Source organism: Trypanosoma theileri (genome assembly GCF_002087225.1).
Source record: "Trypanosoma theileri isolate Edinburgh chromosome Unknown TM35_Tth_14_V1, whole genome shotgun sequence".
Lineage (NCBI taxonomy): Eukaryota > Euglenozoa > Kinetoplastea > Trypanosomatida > Trypanosomatidae > Trypanosoma > Trypanosoma theileri.
This window is the reverse complement of record NW_021639856.1, coordinates 33,712-51,137: the sequence shown is the minus strand read 5'-3', so window position 1 is coordinate 51,137 and position 17,426 is coordinate 33,712. Positions and strand designations below refer to the sequence as shown.

The window sequence follows — 17,426 nt, the reverse complement described above, 5'->3', positions numbered from 1 at the left end:
CAAAGCAGATATACCCAAAGGAACATTTTATTTTAATTCTTTTGGGTAAAGAATGGCGAAGCCCCAATGTAAGAGGTATAAAGGGGTATACCTGCGGAGTGTGAATTTCCCTCATCTTGTTCTTGTTGTGATTGACTCTGACTCTGCTGTGGATTGTATTGTTGTTGCTGTTGTCGCATGAGAGAAGTCTCCCGACGTCGGGGTAAATTTATTGGCAGTGGCACATGAGAAGAGGAGTGCCGCCGCTGCGACGCTGCGGAAACATCGGGGTGGACGTAATGGTCTGGTTGACCGCTTGTGGAAAAGGATGCGGAACGCGTCATTTCACGTAGTGGCGGTCTACTCGAATCCCGCATCATCAACTGCAGTCGCATGTTTGCCAACTTTGCTGCTTCCGCTGCGCGTTTCGCCTCTTCAATGCGGGCCCGCCGGCCGCGCAGCCACACTTTGTAGTCGACAATCTCCTCTTCTGTCATGATGCCGTACTTGGGCAGGGCGTTGTATAGATACAGCACACAGCCCACCACGTAAGTGGCGAAACCAGCCCCAACAAACACAAAGAGTGGGACCACTGTGCAGAACGGCAAGTACGCACGGGAGACAACTTTGCAGTAACGCAAATAATCCTCAAGGAGACTTCCCGCCGCCGTCGCCATGAGAGCCGTGCGGAGGACAAGACACAACATTGCAATCTCCAAGGCAGCAATGAGATCTTTGCGAAATACAAAGTTACGCCAACGGTAGCTAAAAAAGTTATTTTCCACAGCACTGCGGTTCACTGCACCAAAGAAGAGCGTAAAGGCACAGAAAAAAATGGCTAATCCCATCTGTATCGCATGATCTGCAAAAACGTCACTTACACCCGATAAAAACAACTCAACTGAAACGTCCTTAAAGGCGTATAATGTACTCCGCGTTGTCATATAATAACATGAATCTAACTTCATTACCAAGGGTGGAACAAGCTCTAGATTGTTTTTGGACCAGAGAGAATGAGCAAAGGTACATCGAGCAGTCATCACAACCTTTGTTGTGTGAATTACTAAACATACGAACTGCACGACACTACAGATGTCATAGAAGGGAACAATGCGTTTCTCGCACTTCAGACGACTCTTATTCGGCCTCTGTTGTAGATCACTCACTACGTGCATTGATGTTTTTTTTTTTTTTACTCTTTTTTTTTTTTTGTTTGCAAGCTCCCCAGTTACAATTCCTTGCTTAGCTACTGTAACACCATAAGCGCATGTGTACAGATAAAATGAGATAAAGGAACGAAAAAGAAAAAAGAAAAGAAAAGAAATGCATACAAGGAATAAATAAATGTAATAAATGAGATAACAAGAAAGAGAGTGAAACCAAAAGAGCTCCTCTGAAAAATTCATCAAACAGAAAAAGAAAAACTTAAAATTAATAAAAAAACAAAAAAAAAAAAAAAAAGAATACTAAGTACAACTTGCAAATGCCCAAAGTAAAGGTAAAATAGAATAAAAATAACAAAAATAAAAACAATAATAAAAACAGTGAATTCCCCTATTTCCCAACCCCAAGAAAGAAACATGCATATCCCAATTTAGAAAAAAAAAAAAGAAAGAAAAATAGAATGTGATAAATCAAGAAGAATAGTAAAGGAAAAAAAAAAAATTCTTATACTTAATAAAGTTCCCAAGTGGGCACGGAGGTTTATATTGCTTTTAGAAATCACTTTTCTTCTCCGGCTACACTCGAATGAGAAAATTCAGAAAATCAGAAAAACAAACAAACAAACACATTACTCTAATCGACCTAGCCACATTGCTTAAATAATAGTGAGAAGAGATTTCCTGCAGAAGCGCTGCGCGTCTTCTCGCGTCGCATCGAACAAGATGTTTGTGGTGTGTGTAGCGCTGCCGGACGTATCGGCTCCGGTGACGAACCGCGTTCTGCGTTTTCACATAGTCTTGTTGGTGTTGTTATTGATGTTGTTGTTGTTGTTATTATTATTGGTGGAGGAGGAGGAGGAGGAGGGAGTGGACCACACGGTGTGGGATCCCCCACGTGCCGCAGTACACCGCGTCCCCGTTCATACTTGATGCAGTAACCCGTGTGTGGGCCAACCACATGGCACCAGACAACAACATCATCTTGCATAGATTCCGCAGGAGTAGTGGCGGCAGTGCACATTTCCGGGGAGGCAGCTGAACGTACACTGCGCGAGGCACTACGTCGTCCTTGTTTGACGCGTATGTGTACCTCATTGTCAACAAAAACATGATCAGCAAAATGGAGTGTAGCCACAATCTTTGAGTCTGTTCGTGGTTCGGCGAATAAATACACCACATGATCAGTACGGCACGCAAAAAGAGAGAGTGCACCCCGCAGTTGCTTGCTGCGCCACGGACACTGCAATAAGGTCTGTGTGAATAGTGGAGATGCGAGGAGTTGGCGGGCGCTTGGCCGTGCGAGTGGGTTCTTTGTCAACATTCCCATAATGAGATCCCCCACTTCTTGTGAGTATCGCACAGAGGATACATGACTGGGGTGTGGAGGCTCTGTGGATGTAATGGCAGATCGCAATGCGGGAAAGTCATCACCGGTGAAGGGCTGACGGTTTGTCATCATGCGGTAGAAGACCACACCGAGACTCCACACATCGCTGCCGTATCCACACAATCCCTCCGCAACGGTCTCTGGCGACATAAAGAGAGGTGTGCCCACACACGTGAATCCCTCCACCGCATCACTTTCACTGCTCATCGCACTGAGGCCAAAATCCGCTACTTTTAGTCTTGGCACTTTCCGGTTGCCGTTAGAGCCAATGGTGCAAACATCATTTCCACATACCAATATGTTTGACAGCTTTAAATCTCGATGGACAACCTCCTTCGTGTGCATATGTGCCACGGCGATTAAACATTGAACAAAAAGAAGTAGTAATAACTCTTCGCTGAAGGGATAATTACGCTTCATGTAGTTCTCCAAATCTCCTGCGTTACAGTATTCCATCAAGAAACACACACCACCCTCACACTCTTCATACCAGAAATCCATGAGACGTACAATACCATCATCGTTAAACTTTGCCATTATGGTCGCTTCTGCTATGGCAGCACGAATCTGCTGATCTACCACCTCCGGTGCTGTCTTCTTCGCCGCGCCATTCCTAGAGATATGAGAACGCTTTACCACTGCCAATGCCCCCTTTGCTTCTCTGTCCTCCACGAGAACCACTTCTCCAAATGAACCTCGACCCAATGTTGTTATAACTGCAAATCTTTCTCCCAGAAGTCGGCGCCGCGGAACTGTGTTGTGCCGCAGATGCCTTACAAATGAGGGAACTTCACTCATGCGGTTGAAAAACCCCCGTGAAGTCGTCACCTCCGCTCTGCTATCAACAGTATATATATATATATATATATATATATAGAGAGAGAGAGAGAGAGAAAGAGAGAATGAAAGAGAAAGAAAGAGAGAGACAAATAGGAAACCGAGGAGAATATTCCAAAAGCACAACGGAAAAAAAATGAAGCAAAGGTAAAAGAGAAAAAAAAAAAAAAGAAAAAAAGAAAAAGAAATGTAAGAATAATAATAGTAGGGGGTAAGGAGTTCTATTCCTCAATAGCACTCTGCAGAGGAAGGTTTATGCCATAGAGAACAGTGGCATATCCTGTTAAGAATGGAAGCTTGCATGCCTGTCGCACCAACGCAAGAGCCTCACCAATTGTCTGAGGACGGCGTACACAAGAATCCCCGCAGCTATCACCTGAAATTAACATCAATAGTCGCTTTGTCAGTCTATCAATCTCACCATCTGTTACATGCCACAAACAGCCCATAAACAATGGACATCCCGCATGCAAGAAAGCGTAGGGCATGCCGAAGCAATCAAACGACGGACCACTGTCCATATACGCACTACTACATCCCATTAAGAAAACGGCTGGAAAGTTTATCGGGTCAGGAAATCGTTCGTATAATTCTTGACGATTAAGAAATCGTTCCCCTTTTCCGTGACCAACATAGACATAAAGTTTTGCCTGAGAGGCGTACAATTCACGTAACTTTCCAGAAGTTATACCATTTGAATTTACAGTCCAACCATTCCGCTGACAGACAGGCAACAGACGTTTAGACGTTTTTGGCATAACTCCATTTGGGTCAATCGCACAGTACGTTAAACCGTCACCGAGAGACCTTGATCGTCCATTACTTCTTAAAGATATAAATGTAGCTGTAGGAACACGAGAAACGTTTCCGCATCGAAAAACATCTATAGCTTCAAACGGAAGACAATGAAGCTCATTATCTAGTACAAGATAAACAGGACTACGTGTTAATTGAAGTAAATCCAAATGTTCTACGTTTTGTTTTTCTTCACCAAAACTAGCATTCCATATGGCTCTAAGAGTGCGGAGACACATCTCGCGTACCATAGTAACATCATCATCACCCAAGGAAGCAATAATACCCTGATTAAGCAACTCCGTCTCTAACCCTTGTGCAATATCTAAGAAAATTTCATTACACAGATCACAAGATGACTCCATATTCACATGAGAAGGATTAAATGGAAGTCTATCTTTGAATACATGACATATCTTAAGAAAAGGAAGTCCCATTAATATCATCACTACATCTTCCACGTGCTTTAGAGGAGCCTCACACCTTTGTAATAGCTCAGATGCCATAGATTGAAGTTCCATCATACAAGAGTAGGTTAAATCACCACACATGGCCAATCGCCAACATCCAAAGATATTTTCAGATTGCATCTCCTTTACAACGTCCCCCAAAGCACGATCCAACGCATGACGCTGCTCCCACCACTCCACTCGCCTTTTATCATTCGGTTTTTCCCCAATAGAATCGTCATTGTGTATCTTTTCTAACGTTGTAAACTCTTCTTCTGAGTTGAAACTATCTAGATGACGCCGATTCCTTAACTCAATATCCCGCATTCGGTTTACCATTTCTAATAAAACCTCCTTAACCGGCAACACTTTTTCCCATGGTGTTATCCCATTTATACTGCTGGTACGAACCAGACGTACTCCTTTCTGGTCCGCCGTGAGAATGATCTGCAACTGAGAATAATCATATGTACTACTAGACGCAGAAACAGCACTACGAAGCGTATCAAACACTTGACATCTCTTGGAAAATGTACGCCCTATCACCGTTGTTTTTGTCTCCTGGTATGTGAGTGTAGCTCCAGCACAACGTGGTGGCATCAATGGGAGAAGAATAGCTGTAAGAGCCTTCCATTCCCCATCATCATCATCATCATCATCAGAGCAGGATTGCACGAAAGAGGTGATTGCTTGCAATGTTAGTAGTAGATGTGCCTGTGATGGCATGCGTACGCAGATACCCACCAGCAACGGTAGGAAGCATCGAGCCAGCGGCACATCACCCTCTTCTACAAGAGAAATAACAGTTCGTGATAATCCCTCAAGGACAAATGAGGGTGCAACTTTATCACTAAGCAGTTGATGTGCCAGTTTAGTATCACCCCTTATTAAGGTTATAGCAGCTGGCAAGAGACCCTCCAGTGTTTCTGAAAACAAAAGAGTTCGCAGCATATCAAAAGCACTCCAGTTTTGTATAGCTTCATGTAACAACATCTCTGGCTCATTTGGGTGCTGTTGTTGTTGTTGTTGTTGTTGTTGTTCTTGGGCAGAAATATACAACGACTGTATGTGGTGTGGACTGCATTGGATTCCAGAATCCCCACTTATGGTATGCTCAAAAAGGAGCTTGAGTTCCTTTCCAGATACAACGAATGAGTTACCATTCGAATTAGTTCGAAGACCAAGTTGAAGTATTTCCACTGCAATGTCCGTATACCGCTGGCGTTGAGCCAACGCCACTACACTAGAGACAGAGGCCATTGGGTAATCAACAGAAGAAAGATAAGATTCTCCACTTTCAAATATCACCAAAAAAGATGCCAGACGAACTAGATCAAATTTTTTTCGGGTTAAACATACTTTGGCATCTAATACCGTGTCACGGAGGGCAATCACATCATTAATGGACAAAGCCAGTGGTCGTCGAAAATCAACTTGTAAGTGAGTTGTCTCCTTCTGAAAAGCCTGTTGTAAAATGCTCATCGCATCAGAGCTGTGTCGACATACTTCCTCTTGTGCTTCTCGCAACACAAGTGAACCTTCAGCATACAAAGATGCACAGAAGCGTTTCCACATTGTAGCAACATGAGACCCACGAAGACCCAAACGAACACAAATATTCACTCCAGTTGAACAGGAAAATCCCCATTCATCTACAGGGACCAGATCAGAAAGTCGTTTCTCATCATGAATTTCCCTTAACAAATAAAACCCTACCGCTTCTCTCTTCTTGTGGCAATGCGCAAATGCTAGTACATTGTACATCCAACATGTACTCCAATTCTCAAGTGCGGGTTCATCTACCACGAGTGATGTGAGTATGTGGGTAACAGCATGAGAAAATCGCAAAAAAGTTTGTGGATGACTGCCTGATGTGTCAACTGTGGCTAATGCGGTGTGCCATACCATAATTGATGTACACACAATAGCGGTCACCTCTTTATCATCCTCTTGCGTATTAGCGGCTATGGAAGAAATAAGATGCGCCATCTCACACCTATCTGTTTCAGTCACCTCATACTGTAATCGTGTTAGCTGACTAAAAGGCGGTGGGGATAATTCGAACGCTGTTGTGATAAGCGGCAATGCAAAAGTGCCGCGTCCTGCCTGAAGTGTACATCGCGCGGCTGCTGCCAGTAGTTTGACGGTGCGCCACTTGTCGTGCACGGCGGATGTCTTCACCGCCGCAGACTTGGCGGCCGCGAGTACATCTTGCAACTCTGCTTCGTTGGCGAGCGGCGACTCCGCCAGCCGCAGAAGAATCCCGCCGCTGGCGGCCGGCTTCATCGGCGTGGATCTAAAGAGCGCTTTGCGGTCAGCAGAGAGAAAGGAAAAAAAAAAAAAAGAGAGAGAGAGAGAGAGAGAGAGAGAGAGAGATAATTTGAGGAAGAAAAAGCTAGAGTCGTCTGATTCCCCTCGGTGGCCTTCTAGGTGGTGAAAGGTCGAAGGAAAAAAGGAGTTTATGAAAATAAGAATAACAAAAACAAAAAAAAAAAAATGAAAAAACAAAAAGGAAAAGACGTAACGAAATAGAGAAGCAAAAACATAATAATAAAAAAGATTTGGTGAGGGTAGTGTAGTGTAGTAGTAGTACTGAAGACGGTGATAACAATCTGTATACACTATATCTTTTAATCATCGAATACTATCCATATTCTTTTTGATAACAAGCAGCACATGGGTTTTCCAATCATCCAACATGCGAAGCTCCTGAAGGAGGGATACAGCCGTCTCAAACTTTTCCATATCAGATCCTTCTACAGCCTCAACACACATTTCAAGGAATTCTGCTTCTCGGGTGTTTTTAAGATATGGATCACGTTGCATATAAGTACGAAGTGCCTCTGAAGCCTCATCACACATCTCGTGTCGATTGTCATCATTTACAGTGGCAAGACGACAGAGCATGGCTCGCATAAAGTGCTCTTTCGCCTCATGACGCAGTGGACCATCAGCGCAGATGCCACCGAGTCTCTCATAGAGTGCCAATGCTTTATCAAACATATCATTTTCACCATATATTTTCGCCATAGCGACTGTGCAACTCTTCACTTGCATCTTCATATCCTCTGCATTGAAGTACTGTATAGCCTTTTCATAATGCGGAATGGCTGCCATAGACTGTCCATCTTCACACAAAGCATCTGCAAATTCCTTTTCCAAACGAGCGGCTCCATTCAGTTTATTGCTGTCAATCTGTATACGAATGGCAATATCCAACAGCTGTGCAGCCTTCTTCAAATCTGTCTTTTTATAAGCATTAACAGCATTAACATACGCCTGACATGCACCCATCTCATCCTTGCACTTCACTGCACAGTCACCAGCTCGCATATATGCTTCACCTGCCCTGCTGTACTCTTTTTCAACTTTGAATCGGGCGGCAGCTTTATCAAACAATTCCATGGCACCTTCATAGTCATTAAAAAACATTTTGTTGATCTTCTTTTCCGCACTGCGGTAAACATCCTCTGCAGACATTTTGTTGATCTTTCTATTTTACCTAAAAAAAAAAAAAAAAAAAAAAAAACTTTTTGTTGTACCTTTGTTTTCTTTGAATTAACTTAGATTTATGTACCACACACAGACACAAATGTATATGAATATGTATAGGTGTATGTTTAAAAAAGAATTAAAAAAAAAAGAATAAAAAGGCGTGAATTCACAAAAAAAGAAGAGGTAAGAGACGGAAATGGAGCACTATTTCTATGTATAAATATAGTCAGATCGCCATACATTAAAGGACATGTATATTGGCATTTCTTCTTTTTTTGCATCTGTGCATGTCTCTCTCAGTCAGGCTCGCTCTCCTGTTAGCGGTTATACAACATGAATTTCTTTTAGTGTATTTTTTTTTCTTTTTTTTTTTTTTTTTTTTTTTTTTTAAAGGGAGAGAACCTCATGCAAATGGCATACCTCAGGCCTACAAACGGTGCACCTGCAGTGTAGAATTATGAAACTGAAGTTGCACGCATCACGGCAGTTTATCTCTATTTCCAGTAGACCTTATTCATTCCCGAATCTCGTTGAAATTGCAGAAGCATTATTGATGAGATTCGTGAAAATATGAAGGTGTATGAGGATACCAGTACACGTCAATTCATCTTCACAGATATCAGTACGCATTTTTATCTTAATTCGATTACTACTGTTGAGGCGGAACGTACGGACCCATCTGAGATTGAGGGGGTGGATAATATGCGGGTCTTCCCTGGAGCGAGAAACCACCATATTCCCCCATACCACCGTACATGCCCATACCAGGATAACCATTATACATACGTGGGTGATAAGGAGCAGCGTACGGGCTCATATTATACGGCATGGCACCATAGGTGTCTTGATATGATTGCCCTGCCATGCCGTGCTGCATATATCGCTGTTGTGGGGGTGGCGGTGGCTGTTGTGGTTGTGGTTGTGCGTGTTGTTGGTAATGGTAGTATTGCTGCTGCTGCTGTTGTTGTTGTTGTTGTTGTTGTTGTTGATACTGGTGGGGGCGGTGATGATGGTGGTGATGGTGCATGGGATAGGCATGACTCGTCTCACTCACTGGCGCAACTCTGTGGTGCACATTTTGCGGCACAAACGTTGCCGTTGTGGATGTCGCCTCGCGTGCAGCGGGAACTGCTGGGCGACTACACTCCTCTACTGGGCGTGGGGGTGTCTTCACAGTACCGACAAACGTAAATTCAACAGAGGCAAGCTTCGCTATTTCTTGAGGTAGCGAAAGCACGCCAATTTTAACGAGTTTCTCCTCATCCTCCTCCTCTTCCTGCAGAAGTTGTTTTTGCTTTTCTTCCTCTTGTTGTTGTTTCTCTTTCTGCTGTTGGTCCCGGGTGGGGGAAACTACCGGCTTCGCTTTTTGAGTGACGGCGGCATTGTTATCCACTGCTGGTGGAGGAACATGAGGAGCATGATTCGGGGCGTTGATAACATTATTGTTATTGTTATTGTTAATATTATTATTATTAGTAGTAGTAGTAGTAGTATTATTAGTATTACTCTTATTGCTTGCGGTGCTTGATGTGGTAGGTACGGTGGGGCCAGCAGGTGGTGGAACTGCGTCTTTGTTGGTCGCAGCAGATAGTTTTTGCTGCTTAAGCCTTTCAACTAGACTGCCAGAGGCCCACGCAGACATCACCCTCTTCTACTTCGAATGGCGAAGGACTTCAAGCAAATATCTCAAAATTACAACCGCACACAAGCCCAGAGGAGAACAGAGAGAGAGAGAGAGAGAGAGAAAAAAAAAAGAAAAAAAAGAGAGAAAAAGAAAAAAAGTACTCAGCTGAAAATACAAGAAAACAGAAAAAAAAGCAATATAAACAAAAAAAAAAAACAAAAAGAAGGAGGAAGAGAGACTTAAATCCAAGATACAAGAGTCATCCCCAAAACACAGTATCTTCAAGAATAATTCAAACAAAATGTAAGAAGTGGTAGTATTATCCACTTTAGAAGATTAAGCGAGTTGGTTAAAGGGAGTTCATTCATTAGTGTTGTTGTTCTCTTTTCCTTCTTTTTCTTTTTCTTTTTCTTCTTCTTCTTCTTCTTCACGGCGTACCAGCACAGCCACCATCTCTACGTGTGGTGTGTGTGGAAAAAGATCCACGGCGAAGGCTGCCGTCACATCAAACGGCATTCCACGGTATGCCTTTGTGGAAGGCTTCGTCAGTGCAGGACAGTCCCGCTCCAGTGCCTTTTGTTCACATGAGATGTACACAACACGCCGAATGGTGGGAGTTCCACGTATCCACTTCAACACAGTTGGAGTTACACCAGCACGAGGAGGATCTAAAATAACCACAATATCTTTTTTATCCTCATTCGGCAACGCATTAAGGATATCGGGCAAAAGCTGTTCCACACGACCGCAGTAAAATGTAGTGTTGTTTACATTATTACGTTCACTGTTCAACTTTGCATCCCGTACTGCCGACTCCACTAATTCAATTCCAATCACACGTTTCACGTACCTGGCTAGTGTAATTCCTATAGTTCCTGTGCCACAACAAAGATCAAGGAGTGTTGTTGACGGTGTAAGTTCTGCCAGGGCCACCGTTTCACGTAGTAGTAACTCCATCCCTGGTGTATTTACCTGAAAGAATGAGGTGGGACTTAGTTCAAACTGAAGTCCCGAAAGGTGTTCCGTGAGTGTAGAGGTGCCAAAAAGAGTATGACGTGGTAAATCTGGTGGTAGTGTGCTAATTCCAGTACCATGATGATACTGTGCACTAACCACAGAAGCAGTATCTTTCCCATACTCCTTGCGAAGATCTTCTTTTAATGTATCAGATTGTAGCACAGATGACAATCGCTCTTTAACAAGATTCGCCAATGTGGTATCGATACTTTCAATATCAAGTTCCATATCTATCATGACTTCACCAAGTACATTATGACGTACCTGAAGCTTTCGCCAGAATCCCCGCTGTTTCATCTTATCAAACACTTCCAAACCACCCTTTTCAGGTGATGCGAATTCATCATAGACTGACAACACAGCAGATGCCACCACCTTGGCGAGTGGGTGCATCGTTATTATATCTTTCTCCAATACTGAGTCAATAGCACAAGTTCCCTCAACCATAGCACCCTTGAGAAAACCAATAGAAGGTTTTCCACTTTCTGTATAGCCAAACGATAGCTGAACATGATTGCGATAACCACACTGTTGTGGGCTGGGGTGAATGCCTGTAAAAACTTGCTCTTTCGGTACATTGGTGGGAGCAATTACTCGTGTTACCTGCATGCAATGTTCTTTCTTCCGTGTGAGTTGTTCCTCCATGCTGTATCCCTCCCACTGCGATACTTTACTTTGCCCCGCAGCCACCTCCTCACGCGGCCGCTTTTTACTGGCGCCCTTATGTGTGAGTTGCAGATCCCGCTGCGTTACCGGCACTTCACGCCATTGCTTCTTACCGCGGAACTGCATACCGCGAAGGAGCTCCGCCGCAGCGGCACTATCTTCGGGTGTTTGAAAAGCCATAAATAAGAGTGGGGTATTGGGATTCTTGCCCATACGCAAAAGACCGTTGAATAATGGCTCTGGGGGAGCATTTGTCTTGGGTGGAGGAAGTTCCTTCATGATCAACTTCTTCATGGCAGACGTTGTTGAATACTTATCATGTGTGTCAAACTTTAGCAGGTTCTCATTACTGTGTTCACGAAGTACAACACCTTCAGAGATTTTTGAAGTTGTCTCAGCATTCACATTAGATCCATCATCAGACATTTTTATTTGCAGATGATTCTACAACCGTTCTTCTTGTTGTTTTGTTGTTGTTGCTGCTCTCGCTTCTTGCTATTTTCAGTGAAGGTTATATAAGAGTAAAAAAAAAAAAAAAAAAAAAAAGAAAAGAAAAGAGAAAAAAAAAAAGGAATTAACAAACCAACAGAAAAACAAACATGTACACAGACAGGAACATAATAAAACACGTTCGATAGGAAAACAAAACAAAACAAAAAAACAAAAACAACAACAACAAACACTCAATGGTGGCTAAGGTAAAAGTTTGAGAGAGCGAAACAGTCTTTCCCTTTCTTCCTGTCTCTCTTTCTGTGTATATTAGTCTCCGGAAGAGAGAAAGAGATAGATAGCGAGAGAAAGGAAGGAAGAAAGGGGAAAAAAAAAGAGCATCACACTCATAACGTACTTCTTCAAAACTCAAAAAAAGAGAGTGAAGAGAGGTACTAATTATTGTTAAGTGCGTTTTGCCGCAGCTTCAACTCGGCTCTCTACGACTGCAAGCAATGCATGCGTGAGAAGGTCTTTCGAAACCTCAAACTCATCCTCTGGGACCGCAACAACAACAACATAATGGAACCTGTGGTTCGAGTTGTAGAATGCACGGCAGAGTCCGTGAGCTAGTGGTTCGCCAACGACGGGTGTAAATGTGATTTCCGCCACAGCACAGTCCAATCGACTCGCCAGAGATTCACTAATACTCTTATCAGAAGAATCATTATGGCGTGTTTTGTCTTTGGAACCTGATGACTGGGAGACCACTTCCAATGAATTAGATACGGACGCATTAAAACGTTGGAGAAACAAATTAAGAAGTTTCTCACTGTCTGGGTTTTTTACCTTTTGCTTATACGCAAAACAATTCAATGAGAAACCATGTACCGTTGGTCTTTCTTCCCCTTTCCCTGTCCACGGAGGTCTGCATTGAACGGCGATGCTATTCTCATTCACTCGCTCTGTTACTAGCCAATTAGATGGTACACTGTACTGTACATAAAAATCCAATCGTTCACAAAGATCCCAACTCACGTCAGCAATCGTTGAGGCGACGCTACTACGGGACGCTTTCCAACTGCGGCTAGTTACACTTGACGCAAATTTCATGCCTTTACCAACCATATTAGTTACTTCTTCTTCTTCCTTTTTAGCATCATCAACAGGGCGCGCATTCCACCGTGCGAGTGCCACATCACGTGAAACTCCTTGACGTTGGAAACGCGTCGCAGAATTCACCCTTTGGCCAATTTGTGCTACACGATGAAACACACGCATGTTTCTCCTTCTAATCAACCCCTACAGCTCTAACCTTTTTCTTTTCCTTCTATACGCCTGTAATTTGATAGAAATAATAATAAGAAAAAGATAACAAATGAAGAAAAGCGCAAAAAAAAAATAATAATAATAATAATCTCCTTATGTTTTTTTTTTTTCTTTTTAAACCTGTTCTATTATTCTTTCCACTTAATTCCCAAATCCCAACCACTGCTTATATCACCCTCTCAACCTGACTTTTCTTCAACCTGTCATCCTTCCGCATCCACGGTCTGCCGTTGGAGAATGGTCTTCCAACGCGAACACACTAGTCGCCTTGACTCAAATAAAACGTACCTGGTCATATCCCTGCGGGTTAATATAGGAGTGTTCACAATAGCAGGATCTGCATCTTTAAGAAAATCTTTTAAAGCATCTTTTGCTAAAAGTGTTGCGAGTTCATCATATGTTATTTCTTCCTTCTCAAAGGGTTCAGTTCCTATTTTTGACAAAACGCTATTAAGACGATTTTCACAAACATGATCTAGGAGATACTTTGAGGCTTCGAGCTGCACCGGGTCTTGTATAATACTCTCAAGATCGGGAAGCTGAACACCGGCGCGGTTAATGGAGTCACGCCGTACTCCCTCCATCTCATCCACACGTGGTCCCTGACGCCGGTCTGTTGAAATCTCCTGAAAGGCAGTGCATTTGAACTTCAAGATGGTCAATCCCTTTGGATCAAAACCTGGTTTTCCTCGGTTTACATGCTTTACGACGAGTCCCTCTGCCCAATTACCCTTCAGTGGGTAGTTGCCCATCCCAACAAGTGGGGGAATCGTCGTGACAAAGTTCTCCACATCAAAGGCAGCAACTTTAGACATGGGACCACGAATAATAGCTCTGGCATATAGTAAACCTGGAACCTTTTGAAATATTTCTGTAGCTTCATCGAAAATGAGAGTCATGTACTCTGAATCAGAGTCTTCCTTGTATTTAATATCGAATGCGTAAAAATGAAGATCAGGACTATACTGTGGAAAAGAGTCCGTCTGTACAGCACTAATGGTTCTAGGTTTACCTGCAACCATAACTGTTTTCCGAGTCTTTGGTAAACTAGGATGATCGTACTTTCCACCAAAGAGTTCACCGTTTAGAAGAACAGTGTGAACTTTTTTCTGCAACTTCTCACATAGCATATCACGGACGAGAGTAATATACTGTTGAAGTTGAGGTATTAAAATATGATAACCAAAAAAATGCTCTGTGGGAGGCATAATACCGCTTCGCTTCGCATATCGTATCATTTTCTCACCTTCAATAGAGTAAATACCAAAGTTAGCACCATGTACCTTCTCTGTAGCAATCCACTCATCATCAAACATTCCAGATGCCTTTAATGCATTTATTCGCCGTTCATTTGAGTTCTCAATTTCTGTATAACGCTCGAACAGACCACCTCCGTTATCAGCCAGCCATAAAACTGTTCTACGGAAGCGCAAAGGGTGCCATCGGCGCAGCATTGCTGCAAAAAACTATGCATCATCACACAAACAAAACAAACACATACAAATATATATATATATATATATATAAACACCATAGGAATTGAAAGAAAAAGAAGAAAAAAAGAAAGTACTTTACTCAGTTTTATCCTTCTTTCCAGAAGAAATAGAAAGAAAATGCACAGAAATATATATACAACCTAGATACTGCCAAACAATCGGCATACCAATAATAATAAAAAGTGTCGTTTGATGTGTTGACCAAGTGGCCAAAGGTATGTGAAAGATACGTAAAGGACGTAATTAGCAATTCACAAAGGAACGTACTGTTTCTTAGAAACCAACCTTATCTTGCTAGGGCAACACACATATACGTCTGAATCTGGGAATGTATTTAGTTTAGCAACATGCTCGGCATATACTGCAAATTGTTTTGAGGAACACATGTAGATAATGTCTTGCAAAACAACAGATTGACGAAGGGCCAGTTCCCTTGCCTTTAGTTCTAAAATGGCATAAGTGGGCATATCATCTGGTGCAATAATGTCACTACCACTGTGCTTCACTGAGGTTGGACGTCTAGCTACAAATCGAGTTGACTCTTGAGTGAGATTTAGTTCTTTCCACATCTGTTGAACAGCATTTGTACCAATTTCATCACCGTCAATAAAGCAATACGCATTACTAGGTTGGCGCTTTGGTTTCAAACCAAGAGATAATTTCACCTGAAGAACCCGTGATATCTCGTCACTCATTAATAACTCTCGCAGAATTCCTTTATCTTTGATACCAGTCTTCTGCATTGCAACAAGTAATGATGTATATGCGCCTTGAGGCACAACAAGTGAATTACTACGGCAAAAGTCGACAATACCGAGAGCGCCACTCTTGTCTATTTCCGAGCTACTGCGGGCGTTACCAACCGACTTGACAATCCACTTCCCCGTATTGTCTGTTTCCACTATAAACATGTTTGGAAAGCTTTGAATGGCGTCCTTGAGTGAGAGGGCACCCACTGCAGATGGCTGGAAGTGCGGCGCCTCATCCTCCAGCATCGCCTGCAGCTGCGCGCCGGTGACCCCCGCCGGCGGTATCTTCGCCGCCACTCCCCGCAGCATCCACTCGGCGGTGTGAGGGGCGGCGGACTGGGCCTGCTGACGGAGGGGGCGCGTGGCAGAAAAGAGGGTCCGCAAAACTAACGACATGAGCTGCACACTAAAGGAAGAAAAGAGAAAAGGAAGAAACGAGGAAGAGGAAGGTAGCATCGCAGAGATACACGCATTCGCTTATACGTATATCAATATATAGATAGATAGATATAAGAATACTTTTCGTTCTTTTCTTTTATTCTGGTCAGAGTGCACGGCGTCAAGCACACTTACCGAGACCCGTACAAAACGACAGAAAAGAGGAAAACAACAACAACAACAAAAAAAAAAAACATCCACAACACAAAAAAATGTATTGCTGTTTCAATATCTTCACCATGCGTAGTATGTATACTCAATCCTGCTACCACACAAGAAAGGGAAAAGGGGTATCGATAACCTACGTGGCAGATGCAGCCAAAAAAAAAAAAGAGAGAGAGAGAGAAACAGAGAAAGATGAAGAAAGAGATCGAAGCCCAATCTAGAGCACCAAATATGCCGCAGGCCAAACCCTACCCACTATAATTTCCACTAGACATGGATAACATGGCTATCAATCCAACATGCATCCTCACTCCCTGTTCCATTGCTGCTTCGCTCATGTGAAAGCGAGAGCTGTAATTATGGTTACTTTGGCAACTGCTACCACTATCTCTAACTCCCAGCCAAAAAAGACATCCAGGTGTTTTTGCCGCATACTCCGAGAAATCTGCGACACCCATCATTGCCGTTTTCAGCGCCACGAACGAAGCACTCCCAACAACACGCTCCGCAACACACTTCACAACTTCATACGCCGCTGGGTCGTTGTACGTCACAATGTTTGGCTCCAGCCAAGTTACTTCGTGCTGGGCGCCGTGTGCCTTGGCAACACCAGCAACGATCTCCTCCACCATACGAGGCACACGTGCCTGAACGTCACGGTCCAGACACCGCAGTGTGCCGCGCAGATGTACACTGTCGGGGATCACATTGTAGCTTCCAGTGCCGCCGTGGAACGTTGACACACTCAGAACAGGAGCTGTCAGCGCACCAATGCGGCGTGAGACGATGGTCTGCAGACTTGTAACAACTTGGGCGCCAATCACAATGGGGTCAATACAGAGCTCAGGCTGAGAGGCGTGTCCACCAGCACCCTTGATCACAATGTCAAAGTCGTTGCATGCGCTCATCATCACTCCACTTCTAGAGAGAACAGTACCTGATGGCTTTGTAACATCAACAGAAAGCCCAAAAATCATCTTCACACCATCAAGTACACCAAGCTCCACCAACTGCTTTGCACCACTTGGGATAACCTCCTCAGCATGTTGGAAGATAAACCGCACAGTGCCACGAATTTTGTCCTTAACTTGACAAAGCACCTTTACAGCACCAAGAAGCATTGCAGTATGCGCATCATGACCACAGGCATGCATTACACCAGGTTTTTTCGAACTGAAGGGCTCTCCACTTTCCTCCTGTAATGGCAGGGCATCCATATCTGCACGCAGTGCGTACATGGGACCCTCTCCAGCACCACCCTGGAGATCTGCGATTACACTGGTTGGTGTTAATCGCTTGATATCAAGAGGTGCTGGCATTTTCCTGAGTATGTCTGCAACATAATCTGCTGTCGGTTGTTCTTCGTGACTCAAGCAGGGGTTTTCATGGATGTAGCGGCGCCACTGCA

General features: G+C 43.5%; 10 protein-coding genes across 10 annotated transcripts; all 10 read right to left on the bottom strand.

Moving 5' to 3' along the window:
* Positions 1-32: 32 nt before the first annotated feature.
* On the bottom strand, positions 33-1,154 carry TM35_000141250 (uncharacterized protein; the record flags this gene model as incomplete). The annotated part of the gene is made up of 1 exon (XM_029025570.1): positions 33-1,154. The coding sequence occupies one exon, from the start codon at positions 1,152-1,154 to the stop codon at positions 33-35; it is 1,122 nt and encodes a 373-aa protein (XP_028882980.1).
* Positions 1,155-1,785: 631 nt separating this feature from the next.
* Positions 1,786-3,327, bottom strand: TM35_000141240 (putative protein kinase; the record flags this gene model as incomplete). The annotated part of the gene is made up of 1 exon (XM_029025569.1): positions 1,786-3,327. The coding sequence occupies one exon, from the start codon at positions 3,325-3,327 to the stop codon at positions 1,786-1,788; it is 1,542 nt and encodes a 513-aa protein (XP_028882979.1).
* Positions 3,328-3,587: 260 nt separating this feature from the next.
* On the bottom strand, positions 3,588-6,896 carry TM35_000141230 (putative separase, putative,cysteine peptidase, Clan CD, family C50; the record flags this gene model as incomplete). The annotated part of the gene is made up of 1 exon (XM_029025568.1): positions 3,588-6,896. The coding sequence occupies one exon, from the start codon at positions 6,894-6,896 to the stop codon at positions 3,588-3,590; it is 3,309 nt and encodes a 1,102-aa protein (XP_028882978.1).
* A 348-nt stretch (positions 6,897-7,244) lies between these two features.
* On the bottom strand, positions 7,245-8,090 carry TM35_000141220 (putative soluble N-ethylmaleimide sensitive factor (NSF) attachment protein; the record flags this gene model as incomplete). The annotated part of the gene is made up of 1 exon (XM_029025567.1): positions 7,245-8,090. One exon carries the CDS (start codon positions 8,088-8,090, stop codon positions 7,245-7,247), a length of 846 nt encoding a protein of 281 aa, XP_028882977.1.
* Positions 8,091-8,754: 664 nt separating this feature from the next.
* On the bottom strand, positions 8,755-9,747 carry TM35_000141210 (uncharacterized protein; the record flags this gene model as incomplete). Its single annotated transcript, XM_029025566.1, has 1 exon — positions 8,755-9,747. One exon carries the CDS (start codon positions 9,745-9,747, stop codon positions 8,755-8,757), a length of 993 nt encoding a protein of 330 aa, XP_028882976.1.
* Positions 9,748-10,089: 342 nt separating this feature from the next.
* Positions 10,090-11,838, bottom strand: TM35_000141200 (tRNA (uracil-5-)-methyltransferase; the record flags this gene model as incomplete). Its single annotated transcript, XM_029025565.1, has 1 exon — positions 10,090-11,838. The coding sequence occupies one exon, from the start codon at positions 11,836-11,838 to the stop codon at positions 10,090-10,092; it is 1,749 nt and encodes a 582-aa protein (XP_028882975.1).
* A 468-nt stretch (positions 11,839-12,306) lies between these two features.
* TM35_000141190 (uncharacterized protein) lies at positions 12,307-13,122 on the bottom strand (the record flags this gene model as incomplete). Its single annotated transcript, XM_029025564.1, has 1 exon — positions 12,307-13,122. One exon carries the CDS (start codon positions 13,120-13,122, stop codon positions 12,307-12,309), a length of 816 nt encoding a protein of 271 aa, XP_028882974.1.
* A 251-nt stretch (positions 13,123-13,373) lies between these two features.
* TM35_000141180 (putative REL2) lies at positions 13,374-14,624 on the bottom strand (the record flags this gene model as incomplete). Its single annotated transcript, XM_029025563.1, has 1 exon — positions 13,374-14,624. The coding sequence occupies one exon, from the start codon at positions 14,622-14,624 to the stop codon at positions 13,374-13,376; it is 1,251 nt and encodes a 416-aa protein (XP_028882973.1).
* Positions 14,625-14,917: 293 nt separating this feature from the next.
* On the bottom strand, positions 14,918-15,811 carry TM35_000141170 (uncharacterized protein; the record flags this gene model as incomplete). Its single annotated transcript, XM_029025562.1, has 1 exon — positions 14,918-15,811. One exon carries the CDS (start codon positions 15,809-15,811, stop codon positions 14,918-14,920), a length of 894 nt encoding a protein of 297 aa, XP_028882972.1.
* Positions 15,812-16,266: 455 nt separating this feature from the next.
* TM35_000141160 (aminoacylase) lies at positions 16,267-17,424 on the bottom strand (the record flags this gene model as incomplete). The annotated part of the gene is made up of 1 exon (XM_029025561.1): positions 16,267-17,424. A coding segment is annotated over one exon (1,158 nt), but the record flags the coding sequence as incomplete, so codon positions are not given.
* Positions 17,425-17,426: the final 2 nt, after the last annotated feature.